This window comes from Cynocephalus volans, chromosome 1, assembly GCF_027409185.1.
Source record: "Cynocephalus volans isolate mCynVol1 chromosome 1, mCynVol1.pri, whole genome shotgun sequence".
NCBI lineage: Eukaryota > Metazoa > Chordata > Mammalia > Dermoptera > Cynocephalidae > Cynocephalus > Cynocephalus volans.
Genome location: NC_084460.1, coordinates 10,332,609 through 10,353,878, shown reverse-complemented (window position 1 = coordinate 10,353,878; position 21,270 = coordinate 10,332,609). Strand labels below are relative to the sequence as shown.

The 21,270-nt window shown below is 36.8% G+C and overlaps 1 protein-coding gene across 7 annotated transcripts in view; it reads left to right on the top strand.

Annotated features, from left to right (window-relative positions):
- DZANK1 (double zinc ribbon and ankyrin repeat domains 1) overlaps positions 1 to 21,270 on the top strand; it is an 85,824-nt gene that overhangs the window by 38,873 nt on the left and 25,681 nt on the right. For 4 of the 7 annotated variants that reach the window (XM_063098956.1, XM_063098929.1, XM_063098947.1 and 1 more), the window contains exons 10-13: positions 3,000 to 3,092; positions 15,166 to 15,288; positions 16,122 to 16,286; positions 17,968 to 18,175. In XM_063098956.1, the coding sequence (XP_062955026.1) occupies positions 3,000 to 3,092; positions 15,166 to 15,288; positions 16,122 to 16,286; positions 17,968 to 18,175 (589 nt within the window). The remainder of the gene's footprint in view (positions 1 to 2,999; positions 3,093 to 15,165; positions 15,289 to 16,121; positions 16,287 to 17,967; positions 18,176 to 21,270) is intronic. The other 3 variants (XM_063098973.1, XM_063098965.1, XM_063098982.1) reach the window with 2 other exon arrangements.

Here is a 21,270-nt window from a genome sequence, read left to right as displayed (position 1 = left end):
CTTCCTGCCGTGATGAAGACAGACTCAGCTGCTGCTGCGCTTGTATCTTGGGTTGAGTTAAAGGCTTTGTCAACGCTGAAGAGTTTTGCTCTACCAGATATTTTTTTACTGCCAGGATTAGAAGATGTAGTAGTAGAAGTTTCTCCTTTTGCCCTCTGGCAAATGTACCTATTTCAGAATAAGAGGATTTTACAATTTAATTCTTAAGAAATTAACATCTAACATTTTGTAACAAGTGAAACAATACAAAGACATACAAAAAGTGCCTAATTACCTCACCCCACCTCCGTTTCTATTCCTGAAATAACCAACGTTAGCAGCTTAGTGAGTGTTCTTCTGTGTGTTTTTCTAGATGCACAAGAACATACTCATATGTATTTACACGTTTAGATTTGGTTTCATTTTTTGAAACAAAAATAGAATCATGGTAAATACATTTTGTTGCAACTTGATTATTTCACTTAACAAGTGCATCCATTGACCATTTTCTAAAGTTGAAAACTAATTTAGCATCCCCTTTCACCAGAAGACATTAACTCTACTTTAGAAAGAGGAGATACTTGTTTCCTTTGGGCTTTAACTAGCAACATGCAGTATACCTCCAGGATTTCAGTCACATTTGGGATTCCTAGAATCTGTGAGGCTTAGGGATAGGATCCTCTTGAAGTCATTACTCTGAAAAGATCTGATGACTCACAGGACTGGGACACAGTTACCTCCTCTGCGACCCAGCCTCTCACACAGTGATCTGGGTGAAGGCCACTATAAGAACAGCTCCACGTCAAGCAGATCTTTAGCTTGGAATCTTACAAAATCAACTTTGAGATTAAGTTTGCAGTGACCTACTAGTTTGTTTCCAACATTCTTCCTCATTTTATTGAGTCAATCATTTGGGAGTCTGAAAACTGTTCTCATCTTCCAAATGCCGTATGAGGAGAAGTTCTATCTCAGTGACTTAGTTGGGTCTACTAAATTGCTTAGAACCAGTCAGCTAAATAATATGTTGCAAATGTTGTAGATGAGATGGCAGATAAGGGTATTGATTTTTTAAAAAATATTTTTCATCATAGATGTTTAGCATCCTTGTTAAGACCATCTGATGGTGGCCTAAGTCCCCCATCATCCCTGCAAATTACTATGAATCTATGGGTGAGGTGAGGTTGTGATATAAAATGATTTTTAACTGTGGGTCATGGTCACTACTCTAGAAGAAATGAGCAATGGCTTGGTGTCAAAAGCCACCACAAACACCACAGAAAGATCTATTGACCAAGTTAACTGTGTTTAGTAGACCTCATGCAGTAAGGTAGACACTTTGACAGGTTCCTAGTAGGATCTCAAAAGGGAGAAGATAGGGAAAGGTATTTCACAGGGATTGAATGATTTAAAGAGGGTTTTGCAAGAGTGAACTCTAATCTGTTTATTGTGGGTGATGATGATGTGTCAATGTAGGTTCATCAGTTGTAAACAAATGTACCACTCTGTTGTGGGATGTCAGTAGTGGGCGAGATTCTGTATGTGTGGGGACAGAGGTATACGGGAACCTTCTATAATTTGCTGTGAACCTAAAACTGCTCTAAAAAATAAAGTTTATTAATTAAAATTAAAAATAGGGGGGTTTGCAAGGCAGGGCTGGAATTGGGCAGAATTTGGACTGGGTAAAATTATGACATCAAGTTTTGGATGGTGGGCCCTGAAAGGCAAAAGTCTTGCTGCTGCACTAATAAGTTAGCAATTTTAGTTAGTCTACAGTCTTCTCTTCCTACAGGAAGTATTTTCTGCAGCAAATAGCGAAATTATTTTTGTTTGATCTCAGTGATTTTTAATATAAAGACAGGAAATTCATCTCACTTCTCAGTGGGTTTCACCAGATCTTTTCTGAGGCAACATCTTTCAGGAAGTTTGCAGCCCCAAATCTCACAGAAAAGTGCTGGCAATCATGGATTATGCTATGGCAACTTCAAGTAACTTTGAAGAATGTCAGACTTAGGGAGTGCCAGGAACCATTGAGAGCAATACTGTGATGCTCTGACACTTTGAATAGCCGTCAGTCAGCCTCTGCCCTTTAGGAGTTGTCTAGACTGGGAACTGCGGTTTCCTGAGTTGGCTCAGGTTCCTAGGAAGACTTTGGAGTCTTCTACTAAGATGGAGTCCAGCAGACTTTGAAAGGCCAGGACTTCACAGAGCTACCTAGTGGTGTTGGAAATTAAACCCTGCCTTTCTTTTTCTTGATCATCTTCTTTATGTGTACCAGCTTCAGAACACACTATATCAGTTTTGGGACACTGATATAGGGACCACAGTCCTGGAGTAGAAAGAAACATCTGAGCACCACTGGCCATGGACAGTTGAGTACACAATGGTCCAGTGACTAAATGGAGGTTAGCAAACCTCTGATAGCTGAACTCTAGTTGCGTTACTTTAACTGTCATTTCCTTTTTGTGTTTTCTTCTGTGTGCAGCTTAACTCAGGGTCCTGACTCAGAAAGTTGTTCTTACCGTGCCCTTTCTAAGGCAGTCTTTCCATTTCTAAGTGGGACACTACCAAGCAAACCTAAATTCATATTTAACGTAAAGCCCCAGGTTAAACCCCAGTCTGAGAACCAGATTACTCGTAAACATACAGATAAGCTTTTGCTAGTCTTCAGTCTTTCTGTCTAATGTTTAAGCCATGAAATGGACAGCCTACTGACTATCACATTTTCCACACTGGGATAAAAAGCCTTATACAGAATCAGTGCAAAATTTTCAATTTGCCTTCCCAAGATCAAATAAATACTCTTTTCAGTTTGTTTGTTTGGGGGTTTGTTTCTTTTAAAACTCCATTCACTTATCTGACACTATTTATATTGTAATAATTCCTGAATCGGTCCAATATTCAGGGCCTGGGTGTTGTTATGGGGTCTACGGCTGGCCAATTGACTGAAAAGACTGCTTGGTGATGTCTGTGCCCAGGTGTTTGCTCATAGGAACATGTATTTCTTGTTCTCTGTTGTCAAGGAGAAAGTAATCTGCCAGGCCTGTGGCACGGGGAATCCTGCTCACTTGAGATACTGTGTCACCTGTGAGGGGGTCCTGCCTCCATCACAAGAGGTAGGTTGACTGCATGTGCCACTCCTGTATTTAGTGGCTGTTAAATGTTCAGTGTTAATGATAATATTGAAATATAATCTGCAGTGGGGGGAGAGAGACCAAAAAAGCTTCTCATGGCAAACTGTGGAAGCAGCATTGCTGGATGTGGAGAGGACTTTGTATATCCATCAATAAAAAAGTCTTTAAGAGGATACAGTCATATCGATGCTTCCTTACAGTTTTGTTTAATACCTTTGCATGGAAGGCTGGCAGTAGCCTGTAGAGAAGTGGACCCATTCACATTTTATTTACAGACATTTTTGTCTTTGTTGACTGTGTTTCCATGCTGCTTTCTGAAATTGAGAACATCATAGCCACCCATTTCTTAGGTTTTCTGCCAGCATATTTTGAGTGTTGAAATGCAGGAATAGGAGTTTGCAATTTATATATAGTGAATGGTTCAGTTTAGATGATCTGTTTTATGTTCATAAAATGTTTTTGATGCAATTGAAAATTACTTCCAGGTGACTCTTACCCTGGTCTAACAGTACCAAGAAGAAGTTGTCATTTACTAGCCAACTCAGAAGAAAAAACTTGCTTCCTTTGGGCTATTGTATATATTTTTGACTATGGAGTTCTCATCTCCCAGAGATTCCTCAGGAAACTGGGCAATGTGTGATTAGTGTAGTCAACATTGTTAGTATCAAATGGGAATGTATTAGTTTCCTGGGGCTGCTGAAACAAAGTACCACAAACTGGGTGGCTAAAAACAACAAAAATTTATCATCTCATAGTTCTGGATGCCAGAAGTCAGAAATCAAAGTGTTGGCAGGGCTGAGTTCCCTCTGAAGGCTCTAGGGAAGGAATGTTCCATGCCTCTACCCTAGCTTCTGGTAGCCTCAAGCTTCCCTTGGCTTCTAGATGCATCACTCCAATCTCTGCCTTTGCTGTCACATGATATTCTCCCTGCATCTCTCCACATTTTCTTCTTCTGTGTGTATCTGCCTCTGTGTCCACATTTCCCTTTTTTATAAGGACACCAGTCATGCTGGATTAGGGCCTGTATTTGTTCATTTCTGTTGCCTATAACAGAATACCTGAAACTGGTTAATTTATAAGGAAATGAAATTTATTTCGTATAGTTTCAGAGGCTGGGAGTTCCAAGGTCCAGGGAACACATCTGGTGAGGGTCTTCGTCTACAGCGATGCAGGGTGTCATGTCACTTGGCAAGAATGATCTGAGCAAGAGAGCTAGCATTCTCACTTGCTCTCCTTTTGAAGCCATCAGAACCATGCCCATTACTCCATGAATGGATCAATCTCTTGATGAGGCCACAGTCCTCACAGTCTAATCCCTCCTAAAGGCTCTATGTTTCAAATACCATAATTGGATTTCCCACCCTCTTAACACTCTTACAATGGGGGTCAAGTTTCCATTACATGAACTTTTGGGGGATTTATTTAACCCATAGCAGGGCCCACCCAAATGATCACATTTTAACTTGATTACCTCTGTAAAGACCTTATTTCCAAGTAAGGTCACATTCTGAGATACTGGGGGTTAGGACTACAACATCTTTTTCTGGGGAGATGAAATTCAACTCATAACGGGAATTGAGCAAGATATCTTAATCACTGACTATCTAAGACTAGTTAATTTTATTTTAAATTTGTGTTATTATTAGCAATTCATTTTTACAAATCGTGATATTTCTTTATGGCTTTTGCCCATTTGAAGGAACCATTTTGTTCGCAGCTTTATTGAGGTATAATTTATATGCAATAAAAATTCACCTATTTTAATTGTACAGTTTGATGAATATTGGTAATTATATGAAGTCATTTTAACCACCACCACAATAAAGATGTTGAACAGTTTCATTTAGTCTAAAAAGTTTTCTCTTGCCTCTTTGGTCTGGTTTCTAGTCCTGGAAAATACTGATCTCTTTTGACACTATGGTTTTGCCTTATGTAGAAGTGTGCAATTTTTTTTGCATTTGATATCCTTCACTTAGCAGAATGTTTTTGAGGTCCATTCATGTTGTTGCATTCAATGTTTTTGAGGTCCATCCATTAAGTTGTTTGTTTGTTTGTTTCATTTTGATTGTTGAGCAGTATTCTTCAGTATAGATATACCACTACTGATTGATTTATTTGTGGGTATTGTACTGTTTCCATTTTGGGAATGTTATAAATAATGCTGCATTAATATACAAGTCTTTGTGTGGACATAATTTTCATTTCTCTTGGGTAAATAACAAGGAGTAGGATTTCTGGGACCTATCTAAGTTCATGTTTAATTTTATGAGATACTGCCATACTGTTATCCAAGATGGCTGCACTGTTGTGCATTCCTGTCAGCAATACATGAAGGTTCCAGTTTCTCTGCAGTGTCACCAATACTTGGTATTATAAGACATTTTATTCATGATACTCTTTTCACCATTTTAATGTCTGTAGAATATATAACGATATCCGCCCTTTCATGCCTGATACTTGTAACATGTGTGTTCTCTCTCTCTCATTATCTTACATTCTCTGTCCAGCTAAAGGAAATTTAAATTAAATTTAAAGATAAATTTTGATCTTTTCATAGAACCAGTTTCTGTTTCATTGATTTTTCTCTATTTGTGTGTGTGTGTGTGTGTGTGTGTGTGTGTGTCCTGTATTTCTATTTTGTTCTTTATTTCCTTCTCTTTGCTTTTGCTTTGGGTTTAATTTTATCTTCTTTTTCTAAGTTCTTAAGGTGAGAACTCAGATCATGGAGTTCAAATTTTTCTTCTTTTCTTTTTTTTTTTTTTTTTTAAAGATGACCAGTAAGGGGATCGTAACCCTTGGCTTGGTGTTGTCAGCACCACGCTCAGCCAGTGAGCGAACCAGCCATCCCTATATAGGATCCAAACCCATGGCCTTGGTGTTATCAGCACCGCACTCTCCTGAGTGATCCACAGGCCGGCCCTAAATTTTTCTTCTTTTCTAACACGAACTATAAATTTCTCTCTAAGAACTTCTTTAGCAGTATCCCACAAATTTATATATATTGTATTTTCATTATAATCTAGTTCAAAACACTTTCTAATTTTTCTATGATTTCTTCTTTGACCTATGACTTCTTTATAAGTTGGTTGTTTAGTTCTAAAATATATGAGCTTTCCCTAGTTGTCTTACAGTAATTGATCTGAAATTTAACTCCATTATGATCAGAGAACATACCCTATATGATTTCAGTTATTTTATTTTATTTTATTTTATTTTTGGCCGGTAAGGGGGTGGCAACCCTCGGCACGGTGTGGTCCACACCACGCTCAGCCAGTGAGCGCACCGACCATCCCTATATAGGATCCGAACCCGCGGCCTTGGCACCAGCAGCACTGCACTCTCCTGAGTGAGCCACGGGGCCGGCCCTGATTTCAGTTATTTTAAATTAATGATATTTATTTTATGGCCCAGCATATGGTCTAACTTGGAAAACATATCAGGTGCCCTTGAAAAGAATATTGGGTGTAGTATTCTGTAAATACAAGAGGTCTTCAAAATGTTCATGGAAAGATTCATATTACCTTTTTAATTCTATTTTTCCACAAACTTTTTGAAGTACCCTCATATTAATTAAGTTAAAGTGGGATGTTGCACAGATCTTGTATATCTTTGCTGATTTTTTTCTAGTTGTTCTAGCAAATGCTGACAAGAGGATATTAAAACCTCCAACTATAGGAGGTGAAAGACCTATACACTGAAAGCTATAAAATATTGATGAAAGAAATTGAGGAAGACACAAATAAATGAAAAGATAGCTCATGTTCGTGGATCGGAAGAATAAATGTTGTTTAAATGTTTATACTACCTAAAGCCATCTACAGATTCAACGCAATCCCTATCAAAATTCCAATGACATTTTTTACAGAAATAGAGAAAATCCTAAAATTTGTATGGAACCACAAATGACCCCAAATAGCCAAAGCAATCTTGAGCAAAAGGAATAAAGCTGGAGGCATCAAACTTCCTGATCTACTTACTATAAAGCTATCGTAACTAACCAAAGCCGCATGGTATTCATAAAAACAGACACACAGACCAATGGAACAGAATAGAGAACCCAGAGATAAATCTGTGCATTTACTGTGAATTGATTTTTTGACAAAGATGCCAAGAACACACAATGGAGAAGGGACAATCTCTTCAATAAATAGTGTTGGGAAAACTGGATGTCCATATGTAGAAAAATGAAATTAGAGCCTTATCTTACACCATATTAAAAAATCAACTCAAAATGGATTAAAGATTTAAATGTGGTCTACTAGAAGGAAACGTAGGGGAAGAGCTACATAACATTAATCTGGGCAATAATTGTTTGGGGATATGACCCCCAAAGCACAGGCAGTCAAAGCAAAACTAGACGAATGGGATTACATTAAACTAAAAAGCTTCTTCATAGCAAAAGAAACAATCAGCAGAGTGAAGAGACAATCTACAGAGTGGGAAAAAGTACTTGTAAATCATACGTCTGATAAAGTTTAATACTCAAAATATATAAGGAACTCAATAGTAAGAAAATAAATAACCTGATTAAATAATGGTCAAAGGAACTCAATAGACATTTCTCAAAAGCAGGCATAAAGATGGCCAACAGGTATATGGAAAAATGCTCCACATCACTAATCATTATCAAAGTGCAAATTAAAACCACAAGGAGATATCACCTCACACCTGTTAGACAAAAAACAAATGTTGGTGAGGATATGAAGAAAAGGGAACCCTTGCACACTGTTGGTAGAAATGGAAATTAGTACAGCTATTATGGAAAACAGTGTGGAGGTTCCTTAAAATATTAAAAACAGAACTGCCATATGATCCAGCAATCCCACTACTGGTTATATACCCCAAAGGAAATACAATCATTATGTCAAAGAGATATCAGCACTGCCATGTTCACTGCAGCACTATTCACAAAGCCAAGATAGGGAATCAACCTGTGTTCATCAACAGATGAATGGATAAAGAAAATGTATTTTGGGGTAATTTGTTCAGCAAAATAAAAGAAAAAAGAAGAAAAATGTGGTATATATACACAATGGAATACTATTCAGCCTTAAAAAAAGAAGGAAATCCTGCCATTTGTGACAACATGGATGAACCTGAAGGACATTATGTAAGTGAAATAAGCCAGACACAGGAAGACGTTATATACAGCATGATCTCACTTATATGTAGGGTAGAAAAACATTGAACTCATAGAAGTAGAGAGTAGAATGATGGTTGCCAGAGGCTGGGAGTTGGGGAAATTGGGGAGATGTTGGTCAAAGAACAAAAAATTTCAGTTAGGAGAAAAAAGTTCAAGAGGTCTATTGCACATCATGGTAACTACAGTTAATAACAATATATTGCATATTTGAAAATTACTAAGAGAATAAATTTTAAGTGTTCTCACCACAAAAAGAATATGTTTGTGAGGTAATGCATATGTTAACTGGCTTGATTTGGCCATTCCACTATATATATATCAAGATACCATGTTGTGCACCATAAATATATATAATTTTTGCTTTTTTGTGTGTGGCTGGCTGTAATTTTTGCTTTTCAATTAAAAATAAAAAATTTTAAAAAGCTCCCACAGAAGGGGAAAAAACCTTCCATCTATGACTCTGGAACTGTTTATTTCTACCTTTAATCTATCAACTTTTACATTGTGTATTTTGTTAGAGACATAAACATTCTTGATTGTTATTTCACACTGATGAATCTAACTTTTATTGTTATGAAATGTGTCTTTATCTGGCAATACATTTTTTCTTAAAATCTATTTTATCCTCTATGGAGATAGCCACTCTAACCTTTTCGTTTTTACTGTTTACATGGAATATTTCTTTCTATATATCTCCTTTTAGCTTATATAGTTGGGTCTTGTCTGTGGCTTGCCTATAGGTATTTTTTTCTTTCTTAAAATCCACTGTGACAATCTGCCTTTTGCATGAATGTTTAGTTAATCAAAGTTTAGTGTAATTCTTGATATGATTGGATTTTGAGCTACCGTTTTATTATTTGATTTCTACTTTCCCCTTCTGTTTTGTGTTCTCTGTTCCTACGTTCCTGACTTTTTGTTTGTTTGTTTGTTTTTTGTTTGGTTATTTGAATACTTATTAGAATTCCATTTTATTTTTTATTAGCCTTTTAACTGTATTTCTTGGCATTATTTAGTAGTTATCCTAAGAAGTACAATGTACATCTTTAACTTTTTAGTCTAGTTGGTTATTACTGTAGCAAATCAGGTAAAATACAGACATCTTGCAACCACGTTGGTTCTCTTCTCATCCTTTATGTTATAGTTATACATACATTATAAGCCCTATGAGAATGTTGTAATGTCTGCTTTGAACAATTATATGGTTTATGAAGAAATCAAGAGGGGAAAAAAGTAAAAAGATGGAAACTAGTTTTTTGCACTTACACTGATATTTACCATTTCTGATGTTCTCTACTCTTTTCTGAGGATCATAGTTTTTCTCCAGTATTATTTCCTTTTAAACAGAAGGACTCCCTTTATCACTTCTTATAGTGCAAGTCTGCTGGCAGTGAATTCTCTTAGTTTTCTTTTATCGGAAAATGTCCTTATTTTACTTTCATTCTCAAAGGGTATTTTTGGTGGATATATAAAGGGGGTCTTCAAAATGTTCATGAAACTGTGTATTAGGAAAAAACTATGAATGGACTGTAATTCTTTTTTCACCAAAATAAACTATTACTAACTTATTATAACATATCCAAACGGGGATCTAGTTTGAGGCACTAAGAAGGATAAGACATCCGTTTGAAAAGAGCCCCTGTCAGAGCAAAATGAATTCTGCTAACATTGAAGCAAGTACAAACATCAGATTTATGGTAAAGCTTGGGTAGAAGAATGGTGAAATTATTGATGCTTGATGAAAAGTTTGTGGGGACAGTGCCCCGAAGAAATCAGCAATTTACAAATAGATAACTCATTTTGGGTTTTTTTTAAAGGCGTTATTTTATTTAAGCATGATTGATTATACATATTTTGGGGGTACAACATTGACTACCATCACCTGTGTACAACATGTGTTGATCAAATCAATATTATTAGCACATTCATTATTACAAATAGTAATTATTCTTTATGCCCCTTACTCAAACTCTCCCCACCCCTCTCTCCCTCCCCTTTCTAAGAAGGGATGAGAGGATGTTGGTGATGAAGCCCATAGTGGTAGACCATCTACATCCGTTTGCAAGGAAAAACTTAATCTTATTCATGCCATAATTGAAGAAGATTGACAGCAGAAACAATAGGCAACACCATAGACATCTCAGTTCAGCTTACACAATTCTTTTTTTTTTTTTTTTATTAAAAAGATGACCGGTAAGGGGATCTCAACCCTTGGCTTGGTGTTGTCAGCACCACGCTCAGCCAGTGAGCAAACCGGCCATCCCTATATAGGATCCGAACCCGTGGCCTTGGTGTTATCAGCACCGCACTCTACCGAGTGAGCCACGGGCCGGCCTCAGCTTACACAATTCTGACCTAAAATTAAAGCTAAGCAAACTTTCTACTCAGTGAGTGCCAAAACATTTGCACCCAGGTCAGCTACAGACAAGAGCAGAGCTTTCAATGGAAATTTTAAACAAGTGAGATCAAGATTCTGAAGCACTATTTTGAATAATTGTAACAAGATGAAACGTGGCTTTACCAGTACAATCCTGAATACAAAGCACAATCAAAGCAATGGCTACTAAGAGGTGGAAGTGGTCCAGTCAAAGCAAAAGTGGATGGGTCAAGATCAAAGGTTATGGCAACAATTTTGGAGGGATGCTCAAGGCATCTTGCTTGTTGACTTGCTGGAGGGCCAGACAACAATAACTTCTGCTTATTATGAGAGTGTTTTGAGAAAGTTAGCCAAAGCTTTAGCAGAAAAATGCCTAGGAAAGCTTTACCAGAGAGTCCTTCTCCACCACGACAATGTTTCTGTTCATTCCTTTCATCAGATAAGGGCAATTTTGTGAGTTTTGTTGGGGAATCATTAGGCATCCACTTTACCGTCTTGATTTGTCTCCTTCTGACTTTTTGTTTCCTAATCTTATCTTAAACAATCTTTAAAGGGCATCTATTTTTCTTCAGTTAATAATGTAAAAAAGACTGTATAGATATGGTTAAATTGTCAAGATCCTCAGTTCTTTAGGGATGAACTAAATGGCTGGTATCGTTGCTTACAAAAGTGTCTTGAACTTGATGGAGCTTATGTTGAGAAGTAGTTTATATTTTTTATTTTTATCTTTTCATTGCATTTTCCATGAACTTTTTGAAGTCTAGTTGTATAATTCTGGTTGACAGTTATTTTCTTTCAGAATTTTAAAGAGGTTCTATTCTCTTTTGTCCTTCATGGTTTCTGCTTAGAAGTCAGATATAAATCAGATTGACATTTCTGTATAAGTGATGTGTCATTTTTCTCTTGCTACTTTTAAGATTTGCTCTTTATCTTTTGTTTTTAACAGTTTTATTGTAATGTGCTTCAGTGTGAGTTCGTCTGCAGTTATTATGGTTGGTGTTCATTGAGAATCTTGTAACTGTAAATTTCTGTCTTTCATCAAATTTGGGAGTAATTTAGCTATGCTTTCTTTAAGTATTTTTCTATTCCACTCACTTTCTACTCTCCTTCTGTGAGTCCATGGATACATCTGTTGAGTTATTTGATATTATCTAATAGGTCCCTGAGGTTCTGTTCGTTCTTTAAGTCTTTTTTTCTCTCTTCACATTTGTATAATTTCTGTTGATTTATCTTCAAGTTCACTTTTTTACTTTACCATCACCTTTTAGCTATTAAGTAGTCCATCTGGTTTTGAAATGTTTTATTTCAAATACTATCTTTTTCTGTTTCCAGAATTTTTGTTTTTCTTTTTATTGTTTTTATTTCTCTACTGAGATTTCCTGTCTTTTTATGAATTGTGAACAGAATATATGCTTTAAAATTCTGGTTTGCTAGTTCCAACGTCTGGTTCATCTTGTGGTCTGATTCAGTATTTTTTTTTTTTTTTTTTTTTTTTGAGAGGTGTAAGTTCTAGTTCCTTCCAGGTGGTGCATTCCCCAAATCAGGCATATATATATTATTGCCTGATAAAACAAACAACAACGACAACAAAAACTCAGCACTTATCAGAGAATAGTAGCAATCCAGAAGCACTGCAGCCTAACATTCATAGTGCTCAGATACAATCTAAAATTCCTCAGTATACTAAAAGCCAAGAAAAATATTGGGGGGGGAGTTGGAATAGAAAGTCTTGTCTCCATTCAGATATTTTGTCTTTAGCTGAGCGGCTTTGAGTTTGTTCTGTACATATGTTGTTCAGGGGTCAGTAAGAGATGTGAGTACACAGTCTCTGTCTCTTTTCTTTCTGGGAGCTCCCCACCTCTTCAGCAGTCAAATATTCCCCACCTTCAGTTTTCTGGTTCTTCTAACCAGAAATACAGTTGACCCTCGAACAACACAGGTTTGAACTGTGTGGGTCCACTTATACGTAGATATTTTTCAATAAATACTATAAATTTTGTCTTACTTATGATTTTCTTAATAACATTTTCTTTTCTCTAGCTTTATCGTAAGAATATAGTATGGGAGTTCTTCAAAAAGTTAATGGAAAGATTCATATAATCTTTTAATTCTATTTTTCCATGAACTTTTTGAAGTACTCTCATATATAATACATATAACATACAAAATATGTGTTAGTTGACTATGTTATCAGTAAGGCTTCCAGTCAACAGTAAGGCTATTAGTAGTTAAGTTTTGGGGAAGAGTCAAAAGTTATACATGGATTTTCAGCTGTGTAGGTGGTCAGCTCCCCTAACTCCACGTTGTTCAGGGGTCAGCTGTACTGCCTAATGCCCACCACTTTACATGCATTATGTGGACTTTCATTAGTCCCAGGCTAAAAGCCATGCAGATGGGAACTAGCTTTGTATAACTCCCTCCTCCTTGTGTGTACTTGCTAAAAGACTCTACCTGCTTCTGTTCATTCACCAGTCCCTTCATGTATTATGAGCAGATTTTTTTTGTGCGGGAGTCATTTGATATGGTCTCACTCCATCATTACCAGAAGGAGAAATCTGTGGTTTTTTAAAAAGATATTTCTGTTACATGTGTGTTTCTTTTTCAGAACTGAGACTAAAAACATACTAATGAGCTGGCAAATTTAGTCAGAAAACGTATATTCTCAAACCAAATCTGACATAATTTTAGGGTAGTCTTTTGTTGATAGTTATTTGTCTGTCTGGTAATATGGTTTTGGACTTTATATCACTCCCCCATGATGAAATTATACTGTATAATTTAACAAGGCACCAGATAGAGTAATAGTGAGATTGGGAAAGCATAAAAAATAGAAAACAGTGGAATTTCTGGAATTCTTTGAATTATCTTGCTGGTAGATTTAAGTAAATTGCCAGGAAAGAGATTTATTTTCTCAGACATCCTTTCCTTAAGAATTCTGTAATTCCTATATAAATAGTAAAATAATTTAAATTGATTTTATTAACTGTCAGTGAGGTAATTATTTCTGCATCTTATCTATCAACAATATTGTTTCAGGAACAATCCCAAAATTGGATTTGTTTTAAAAACTGCATTTCCATCTGAATGGTGTATCAGAGTTTAAATATCACAATGAGAGTATTTATCATCAAAGTGCCGCATAAGTAAGAACGCATGTTCATTCTGACAGCCTTATGTCTTTTCTTTGTTTAGCAACATGAATATGATGGGGTAAGATAACTTCCTTTCTTTAAAACAATGTTATATTAAAAATCCACTTAAACAGTACATGTATGTCAATGAAAGGTCTGAAGGCTTTTATTTAGAAACCCAGGTAGGCAAGATTTACAGCAGAATTTTCCTTGAGGGAAAATTGTCTTTAGAAAACATTTTCCCTAGTTTGCACAGTCTTAGTATTATATGTGGAATATGTGGCAGTACATGTATTCGATTATCAATTGAATCAGTTAGTCATTGATTCAGTAACTATTTGAATAACTCCCATGTGCCAAGGTACCAGGTTCTTTGCTAGTGGAGAAAAAATGTGTAACTACAGTCCTTTCCCTAAAGAAATCAGGATCTAGTGGAAAGCCAGATGGGCAGGGAAGGCAGCTTGCCCCTGTGCTGCGGGTCCCTACACATTTGCAGACCTCTGAAGAAGCTGTGGTGGTGAAAGGGCCGTGTGGAGTCATGGAGAAAAGTCAGGCATCGGAGACAGAAGACCTGGGTTCAAAGCTTGAGTCTTACCCTCTCTGTGCCCCAGTTTCCCCTGTCTGTAAAATGGGAATGATGATGACACCCACCTCTCAGGTCCATGATGTGGACTGGTGGGATTGAGCAAAGATTCTAATCTAGGGCTTCCTAACAAAGTCTCCAGAATTCTCATGAAACGATTTCATCTCCCTACCTCAAATAAAATAATTATTTTAATGTGTCAGGAGTAGAACATAAATTCACATTTCCATATGGAAACCAGAATTCCAAAGGATAGAAGATAAACCTCAGTCATGACACCTTAGGCAGCTCATCTCTATTTACATCCTTTATTTATTAATATTGTTTTATTAAATCAACAGTGGGCTTGCTACTGTCGATATTAAAGATAATGAGGCAATGACTAAGCCACCGCTGGAAGCCCCCTAGTCTCCCCTGCAGGAATGAGGGGGTGCCACATGCCTCAACCATGACCCCCTCCTTCCTCCTCCCACCTATTTCCTTCCCCATTTGCTCACCCCCTCCCCCACAACTGCTCCACAACATCTTAGAATGTAAAAAATAAGAATATTAATAAATTAATTTAAAAAAAGATAAAGAGGAACATCAAGATGTCTGAGGCACCAGTTTCATCGACTTTCTGTGATCTCTGTGAAGGAATCTGTGCTCTTCGTACTAATTTATGAATTGGTAAAGCCCATCATAGTATTATTTTGAGGGGCAAAAAATACTGTATTTCCAGGGATTGCATTGTTTGGGGGCTTTTTAAAAAATCTCTTTTGGATTGGGAGGGGGCTGGAGAGTATAGTTGTGATCCTGCCTATAAATGGTGTTCTGTTTACCAGTCAATGCATGGTGGAGATAAAGCCCCTCCCCTGCCCATTCAGAAAGGGGAGAACATTTCCTGCTGTCAGTGTGGTCGCCAGAATCTCGGGGAGATGTCCTTCTGCGACTGGTGTGGAGCCACGGTGGGTATTTTAAAACTGAACTTCTCTGTCCTGAGCATCTCACTACTAGCCTAGAGAGAGCCAAGCTCTTCCATGGCCTTGCAGAAATTACTTCTTGTGATTTCTGTTTACCCAAGAATCTGGAGATAGAGATAATTCATTCTCTAACACTGAGAACCATCTCTCATTGCTGTTTTGATTTGCATTTCCTTAAGGTTAAATCTTTTCACTCATTTATTAACTATCGTCATTTCTTCTTTTATGAATTGTGTTTGCCTACCTTTTTAATAAAACATTCAAAGTCACTCATGTATTTTATTTCTCTAAGTCACTATTGAATGTAAATAATAAAAAAGGTTTAGAGTGCAGGGTGGTCTCCCTTCTCATCTCAGTCCCACAGTCCTCCCCAGAAGCAATCACCATTGCCCATTTCTGAGGTGTTCTTTCAGCTGTTCAATGCCTTTGTAAGTAAACTGGTGCTTACTGTAAACCTTGATCCTGTTCTTTTCCCCTAGCAATATATCTTGTTAGTAACCTCCTCATTCTTTTCAGTGGCTTCATAATAGTCTGTTGTCTCTATGTATGTACTATGATATATTTATGGTATCCCCTATTGCTGGACACTTAGGTCGTTTCCAGTTATTTCCACTAAAACCACAGTGCTGCAGGGAGTGGCCTGGAATATACTTCTTTATGTACTTGTCCACCCGTAGGATAAATTCTGGGAGGTAGAATTGCTGAGTCAGAGGGTTGGGCATATGTTGTTTTGATGACTAGATGTTGTACGATGTGAGGATAATTTATATGGGAAAATTGTAACTCTAATATTCATAAAAATATTTTCTATCCTCCAGCTTGGCATTCCTGCTGGCTACTCTGTTTGCCCTAAATGTGGGGCAAGCAATCACCTATCTGCCCGATTCTGTGGCTCCTGTGGTATTTATGTGAAGTCCTTGGCAAGACTTAGCTTGGACAGCACCCTGGCTGCTTTTGCTGGGGATCCTCGCCCTTTTTCTGAGGTGAGGCCTCCACTCTAGTAAGAACTGGTGCCTGGGAAGAGGATGTAACTCTGAATTTGTGTACTCTACCCTATGAGTAAAACATAGGGAAAGAGAACCAGAACATTTAGACCTTTCACATGGACTTTCAGAGAAATTCAGTTTACGTGTTAAGCACTTGAATGATTTATTCAGAAATCAAAGATCTAAATGTGCATTTTCTATAGTAGATTGAGGTCTAATTGCATTTGCAAGGCAATGGACACAGTGCCACTGGGGAGAAGTGAATTTAAAATACACAAGATAGAATGTACTTCTGTTGTCTTGAATTTTTTATGTGGCATTCCTTGAACTTTTCCTACTACTCTTTTATTTTTTTTATTTTAACATCTCAATATACATTGTAGTTGATTTTCGTGTCCCTTTACCTGTTCCTCTTTCCCCCGCCTCCACCCCCCACTACATCATATCTGTTCACTTCTCTTAACAAGTTCAAGGAATTGTTGTGATTGTTGTGTCTTCTTCCCCCCACTACCCTTTATTTGTTTGTATGTTTATTTATTTATTTATTTATTTATTTATTTTTAGCTCCCACAAATAAGTGAGAACATGTGGTATTTCTCTTTCTGTGCCTGACTTGTTTCGCTTAATATAATTTTCTCTAAGTCCATCCATGTTGTTGCAAATGGTAGTATTTATTCTTTTTTATAGCAGAGTAGTATTCCATTGTGTAGATATACCACAGTTCCCTTATCCACTCATCTGATGATGGACATTTGGGCTGGTCTCTTTTATATTTTAGAAAACTTATATCAGGTATATAAGATTGCTTTGGTCATTTATAACATCTGGGCATAGTTTGAGGAAAATCTTGCAGTTATTTTCAGAAGCATTTAAGCTCTAACAGCTTCATGTTAGCTTTTTATGAATTTTCCTAAGCTAGATAAAGACTTTCCAGGTTTCTTCTTATCTCTTCATTATAAATTGATAATTATTAGAGAGAAGGCACATGTCCCCAGCAGTTTGCCTACAGTTTTAGGGAGCTCATGGCCTTCTTAGCCCAGATTAAAAGATTATAGATCCTGGGACTGCCACTAGCCCATATGATATCTTTGTACAATGAAACAAAGCTGTTCTTTTCTCAGGATACTTGACTGCCATCTGTTGGAAATTGATTATAATATACTAATTTTGTAAGACATTTTCTTCCCTCTACCAGAAAAATTATCCTAATAAATATGCAAATATACAATGTGCACCATGTGAATGGTGCTGCCTTAGATGCAGTGACATTGTGTAGTATACAACCTATACAACCTTACATGGTAGTCTTCTCAGGTTCCCATGTCTACATGCAGGAGAGTGTGTCAGAGAAAATGTTGGTACCAGTAGTTGAGTATAGATTAGTAGTGAAATCTATGTGATTGCAGAGCTGAGGGGATAGATATCTTCCAGACTTTGGGCAGAACAGGAAATATCTGTTGAATTTGAGACAATAAATGGCCAAGGGTATTTGGCAGACCTTATGGATCAGGCTGGGAGTTGCTGGGAAAGACAGAAGCAAGGGCTAGAAACCCTCTTTTAGCTCCAAGTACAGTTTTTTGGAGATACTTTTCATTCTGACTAGAATTGTTTTCTATGCGTAAAATGGAGGGTTAAGTAAACTATATTCTAATTTTTCATGATTTCACCTTGCTCGTAGTGCCGATCTGCCTGGCAGTCCTTAAGTGCTTCTTTGCCCAAATCTGATGCTGGGACTAAGAAGGACATAGGCACACAGACCGTTGGCCTGTTCTTCCCATCCGGCAAGCTGCTAGCAAAAAAGAAACTGGAAATGGCTTCTCAAGAGCAGAGGCAGGAGAAAATGAGTGACCACAAACCTCTCCTCACAGCCATCAGCCCAGGAAGAGGTGAGGGGGAAGACACACTTTCTTCTGGTCGGGAGGAAACTCACTCTTTCTCTGAAAGAACATTTCACTTTTTTTCCTTTTAGATTTATTTTTATGTATAAGAAGTAGTTCCTTTTCTTTTTTCAAATAATTTTATTTTTATGAATAATAGCTCTTCCTTAAACCTTTAGTACTCTGATATTTTAACTCATGGCCCTATTGTCAAGTTTGTCAATCAGCACATGTGGATTTCTTCTGTTCCGGTAGACATGTTGTTAGTCTGCATCATCCTTGCCACCTGCCATTGTCTTTTTTTTTTATTGTGGTAAAAGTCACATATTTTAACCATTTTATCTTTTTTTTTTTTTTGAGGCTGTCCAGTACAGGAATGCAACCCTGGACCTTGGTGTTATCAGCACCATACTCTAACCAACTGAGCAACTGGCCAGCCTATCAACCATTTTAAAGCATACAAATCAGTGACATTTAGTACATTAACGATGTTATACAGCCATTACCCTTGTCTATTTCCAGAACATTTTTATCACGCCAGAAGTAAACCCTGTACTCTTTGCAATCACTCCTCACATCCCCTCTCCCAAATGCCTGGTAACCACTAATCAACCATCTGACCTTATGGATTTGCCTGTTCTGGGTATTTCATATAAATGGAAGCATATGATATGTGTATATGGTCTTTTGTGACTGGCTTCTTTCACTTAGTAAAATGTTTTCAAGGTTCATTTGTGACATAGCATGTTTCAGTACTTCATTCTTTTTTTTACGGCTGAATAATATTATGTCGTATGGTTATATGACGTTTTCTTTATCCATTCATCAGTTGATGGCCATTTGAGTTGTTGTCCACCTTTTGGCTATTATGAATATTGTTGCTGTGAACATTTGTTTTTCTGTGGATGGGTGTTTTCTTTCTTTCTTTTTTTTTTTTTTGTGGCTGGCAGTTATGGGAATCTGAACCCTTGACCTTGGTGTTATAACACTACACTCTAACCACCTGAGCTAAGCAGCCAGCTCTCTTGGGTTTATACATAGAAGTGCAATTGCTGGGTCCCATGGTAACATCTGTTTAACTTTTTTATTAGTTGCCAGGCTGCTTTCCAGTGTGGCTACACTATTTTATCCTCTGACCAACAGTGTTTGAGGGTTCTATTTCTCCACATCTTTGCCAACAGTTGTTATTATATGATTCTTTCATTATAGCCATCCTAGTGGGTGTATAGCTGTATCTCATTAATAATTTTGGTTAGCATTTCCCTGATGACTAATGATGTTGAGCATCTTTTTACGGACTTAGTGGCCATTTGTATATTTTCTTTGGAGAAATGTCTGTTCAGATGCTTTGCCCATTTTTTAATTTGGCTGGTTGTCTTTTTGTTATTGAGATGTAAGGGTGCTTTATATATTCTGGACGCTAGACTCTTATCAGATATATGATTTGCAACTATTTTCTAGTATTCTGTGAATTGTCTTTTAAGTTTCTTGATATGTCCTATGAAGCAAAAAATTTTTAAATTTTGATTAAGTCCAATTTGTTTTTTATTTTGTTCCTCCTATTTTTAGTGTTTTATCTAAGAATCCATTACCAAATCCAGGTCACAAATATTTACCCCCATCTTTTCTTTTCATAGTTTTAGCTCTTACATTTAGGTCTTTGATTCATTTTTATTTAGTTTTTGTTATAGTGTGAAGTAAGGACCCAAATTTGTTCTTTTGCAGTTGCCCCAGCACTATTTGTTGAAGAGATGATTTTCCCCCATTGAATGGTCTTGGCACCCTAGTGAAAAATCAGTTGACCGTAGATAACATGGTTTTATTTCTGGCCTTCATTTCTTTTGCATTGATCTATGTGTCTGTCCTTATACCAAAACCACACTGTTGACTACTTTGCTCCATAATAAGTTTTGAAATCAGGAAGTGTGAGTTCTCCAACTTTGCTCTTTCTTCTTTAAGATTGTTTTGGCTGTTCTGGGTCCTTGAGTTTCTGTACGAATTTTAGAATCAGCCTGCCAGTTTCTACAAAGAAGCCAGCGGAGATTCTGACAGGGATTACACTGAATCTGTAGATTAGTCTGGGGACTATTGCCATTTCTACAGTATTATGTCTTCTGATTCATGAACGTGGGGCGTCTTTCCCTTTAAGATGTTCTTTAATTTTCTTCAGTTGTGTTTTGTAGGTTTCAGAGTAAAAGTTTTGTACCTCTTTTGTTAACTTTATTCCTAAGAATTTCATTGATTTTGATGCTATTGTAAATGGAATTTTCTTAATTTCATTTTTGGATTGTTTGTTGTGCAAGTGAATAGAAATACCATCGATTTTCGTATATTGATCTTGTTTGTATCTACAACCTTGCTGAACTTTTTTATTAGTTCTAATAGTTTTTTAGTGGATTTCCTAGGATTTTCTATGTACAACATCATGCCATCTGCAGATAGGTACTGTTTTCTTACTTTCCAATCTCAATGCCTTTTATTTCATTGTCTTACCTAATTGGCCTGGTTAGAACCTCCAGTATAATGTTGAATAGAAGTGGTGAGAGCAGGAATCTTTGTCTTGTTCTTGATTTTAGGTGAAAGCATACAGTTTTTAACCATTAAATATGATGTTAGTTGTGGGTTTTTCATAGATGCCCTTTGTCAGATTGAGGATTTCACTTCCTATCCCTAATTTGTTGTGTGTTTTTATCATGAAAGGGTATTAGATATTGTCAAATGCTTTCTCTGCATCTATTTAGATGATCATGTGGTTATTGTTTCTTATTCCATTGATACGGTGTTTTACATTAATTGATTTTCAGATGTTAAACCAACCTTTCATTCCTAAGATAAATCCCGCTTTATTGTGATATGTAATTCTTTTCATAGTTTTTGTACAGTAAGGCCCCCTTATCCAAGGGGTTTATGTTCCAAGATCCCCACTGGATGCCTGAAACCTAATAGTACCGATTATATATATATTCTTTTTCTGTGTACATCCGTACCTATGATAAAGTTCAATTTATAAATTGGGCACAGTAAGATATTAACAACAATAACTAATAATAAAACATAACAATTAAGTAAAATAAGGGTTACTCGAACACAAGAACTATAATACT